The sequence below is a fragment of the Fopius arisanus genome, unplaced genomic scaffold (assembly GCF_000806365.1).
Source record: "Fopius arisanus strain USDA-PBARC FA_bdor unplaced genomic scaffold, ASM80636v1 scaffold00032, whole genome shotgun sequence".
NCBI classification, from domain to species: Eukaryota; Metazoa; Arthropoda; class Insecta; order Hymenoptera; family Braconidae; genus Fopius; species Fopius arisanus.
In genome coordinates this window covers 467,243-470,605 of record NW_011887771.1, presented here as the reverse complement: position 1 = coordinate 470,605, position 3,363 = coordinate 467,243, and the positions used below count along the sequence as shown (strand labels likewise).

The 3,363-nt window shown below is 34.5% G+C and overlaps 1 protein-coding gene across 1 annotated transcript in view; it reads left to right on the top strand.

The window, feature by feature from the left end:
- The window catches only part of LOC105265780 (probable cationic amino acid transporter), a gene marked incomplete in the record, with an annotated part of 45,596 nt that overhangs the window by 11,413 nt on the left and 30,820 nt on the right, over positions 1-3,363 (top strand). The window contains 1 exon segment of the mRNA XM_011303491.1: positions 2,511-2,672. Coding sequence (XP_011301793.1) covers positions 2,511-2,672 — 162 coding nt within the window.

Genomic DNA, 3,363 nt, shown 5'->3' with positions numbered 1-3,363 from the left:
TGTTAATGTCAACTCTTCATTTTTGATTGTCAATTTTTCAATCCTGATAGCAGAATTTTTTATCGTAAGATTCATTTTTTAAATGTACGCTTAGTGCCAGGTATTGATTGAAATCCGAATGAGAAATTCCCATTTTGTGGAATACTCAACTACGTAATGAAAATTAGATAAATCCCGACCGTTATTAACGAAGTAAAAGAGACCAAGAAGGAAACCTCCTTCTGTTTCCAGAACGTGAACTACATTTAATGATATAATTTTAATTTTTTGAGATTTTAAAACAGGAGCTGTACACAGAGAAAATGAAGCGTCCACTAAAAACACACATTTTTATTGAAATTTGCCAAAAACTTTCTTTTAAAAAAAAAAATGAATTCTTGACTTAATTCTATTTGCCATCGATTGTAGTAAATACCTAATGTATTTACTATAGCGTTAACAAAATAATTAGAGAACTATTTTCAACGGAAAACGGCATATATGCGAAATATAAATCTATACCGCACGTATTTTGTAAATAATTTTCTATTACGACGTGCGTAAAATCGTCGTTTACTACACGGAATAACGTGGAAATATTTAAACAATGTGACGCAGAGAAACCCAACCCCAGATGGGGTTGAAATCCATTGAGTTGCATTATGGTTTTACGGAGGTGGGAAATTTTCACACATTAGTGGCAATTATGATTTTTATCCCGATATGAATATCTCGAGTGAATCTGGAACATGCGAATTGTCCGCACCGTACCCTGACTACCAGCAATTAATCCCACAACGTTCCGTCATTACCGTGACACATTTCCAATTAATCCGATATCACGCTGAAATTGATGTCTCAACTTCACATACCAAACTGTACCACAAATACATGAGCAGAATATATAGGGAAAATCATGACCAGTCGATTCCGCTTCACACGTAATGAACATTCCAATTGTACTATTATGTTTTACGAGTTGAAACGTTAAATTATTTGTCACCATTGAAACAGGATTGATATTCAAGACTAATTTCCATATCTCACGACAAATTCAAACAGCAATATCTCAGATTGAATAAATATTTACTCGAACGATAGCTTTTGCCACTGAATTACAGTCTATTTATTTCAACTCAAGTCGAGTGAATTAATCTCAATGGTTTATTTTTTGAAAAATATTCAGCGTTATTTACTCAGCATTTTCACAACTTCAGGGAAAATGTAAAATTTACAATTCAGAGTGGAGTAATGGAACCCATTACTCCCCCGCCCCTGCAAAAACTGTGCATTTCTCTCTTGTAATACCTTTTTCATACTCTGCAGCTGTAATTTTCCCTCCACGAAATTCCTATTTACTGGTATTACCATTCCCCAGTCGAGCAAACAATCAATTGTTTTATTTTACGAAGCACGTGAGGCCAGACTTCTAGCTGTTGAAAACTTGTGACCAGCAGTTCTGCTCAGCGGTTATCACCAAAAACTTTCCCAATATCCCGCCAGTGCATGTATGGGGTTTTTTTTTTAACTTCGCCATTGTTTGACCAACATTCTGTGATTACATTCTCAACGATAATTCAAAATTTCACCGCGAAAACTCGACCAAAATTGAATTACACAAAGTGATTTGTGAAGTTTCTCGCTTACTGAATATAAACTCAACTTGTCTCTCCTATTGGGGAAAGAACGAGACTACTCTTAAAATCCAAAATAGAAATAATGTTTTCACATTAATTATGTAAATATCCGATTTTGAGGGATTTTAGCAATTTTTTGTAATCTTTGTAATCGTCGAAGGGTAATTTTTCAGTTCTTGCTTTTGGACATTCAATGTCAGCTAAAAAATTCATATAAACAATTTCGCGATTGTGACTTTGTAAAAATGACCTGAGAGTTTCAGATTATTTTTATATTAAAAAAACTACAGGATCTTCTGTGAAAAATAATGTCACGAGCAGAAATTTTCGTGACTTCCGCGGAGTTTTTATTCAACATCACATGAGCATTCACGTTGCTTTTTAAATTTTTGTTTGAGTGGCATTTCGCTCTCGAGCTAACAAATGTTTCACGTAATTTTTATTGAAATTATTTCCGCGTGGTTATAGAATCATTTTTTAATAATTCATAAGTCTCAGTGGGATTTCAGTTGTTCAATTGTTGTTTCAATTCTATCACATAAAATATAGGATAGAATATACTGAAATAATAATGACAAACAGAAGCTATTCAGAAGGAGATTGCAAATCCATTAGCAACATTAGCTCTAGCAATTTCTCAAAAATGCAATGATCCCCTTATTTTTCGTAAATATTCCATAATAAAAAATTATCCCGATTTATCTACAAAACTAGAGATATAAAATGCACATTACATTTGGAATGATATTGACTAATTGATACCTGATTTGAAAATTGGAAGAGACAATGAGTACAGAAATGGGAAAAGTGAAGCCATTTGGAGAGGAATAGCTAATTTATTAGCGAAAATAGCTGTAATAATTGCTGAAGAGTAATAATGCGGCGACTTTTTGTAATTACAGAAGTGCCTGACAACCCTAGACCTGACGTCCCTAGGTGTTGGGTCATGTGTTGGTACAGGCATGTACCTAGTTGCTGGAATGGTGGCTCGAAGTGTAGCCGGGCCAGGTGTAATCATCTCGTTCATTATCGCAGCAATGGCATCAATTTTCTCTGGTAATTCCATAAAAATACTAATCACCCGAAATAGAATAATAATAACAGAAGAGGAATGTATGATCACGAGAAAGGAGGTTGAGTGCTTGGCTCATTGTAAAATCAGTCGATTTTGCCAAGTACAGTAGGTGTGACTTGAAGTGACTCCCTCGAGACATGAAAAATCGATAGGTCTCACAAAAATGGCAAAAAAGGGACTTGTTAAATATAGATGAGACATTTGTGCTTGAGCATGTCTCTGGTATACGTGACGTGAATGAGAAAACAATCATGGGGACAATATTCAATGCACCACTGATGCACAATTGATTACAAGCTGCAATATCACTGAAATGTATAATTGAATCCAGGAAAGACCATCCCAGATTGCGCTAATTGCACCAATTGCGCCATTAATTGACGAGCAATGATCGAGTAATTTCGATTTCTGGGGATTAGTCTAATGATACTGCAGTATTATTACCATTTTTAAGCTGCAATTGCTGTGATTACAGCGCAGTTATTGACCATTTGGGATGGAGTGGTCGTTGAACTTTTAGTGGATTTTTTTACACTGTCGGGACATTACATTTTAAATCTCATGTGGAAATACTTGAAATTTTTAATAATGGTAAAATTACAGGGTATTTCTGTCGAATTTTTCATTAATTAATCAGTTAATGTCTTTAATATTCAAGTAATTCGGAATTTT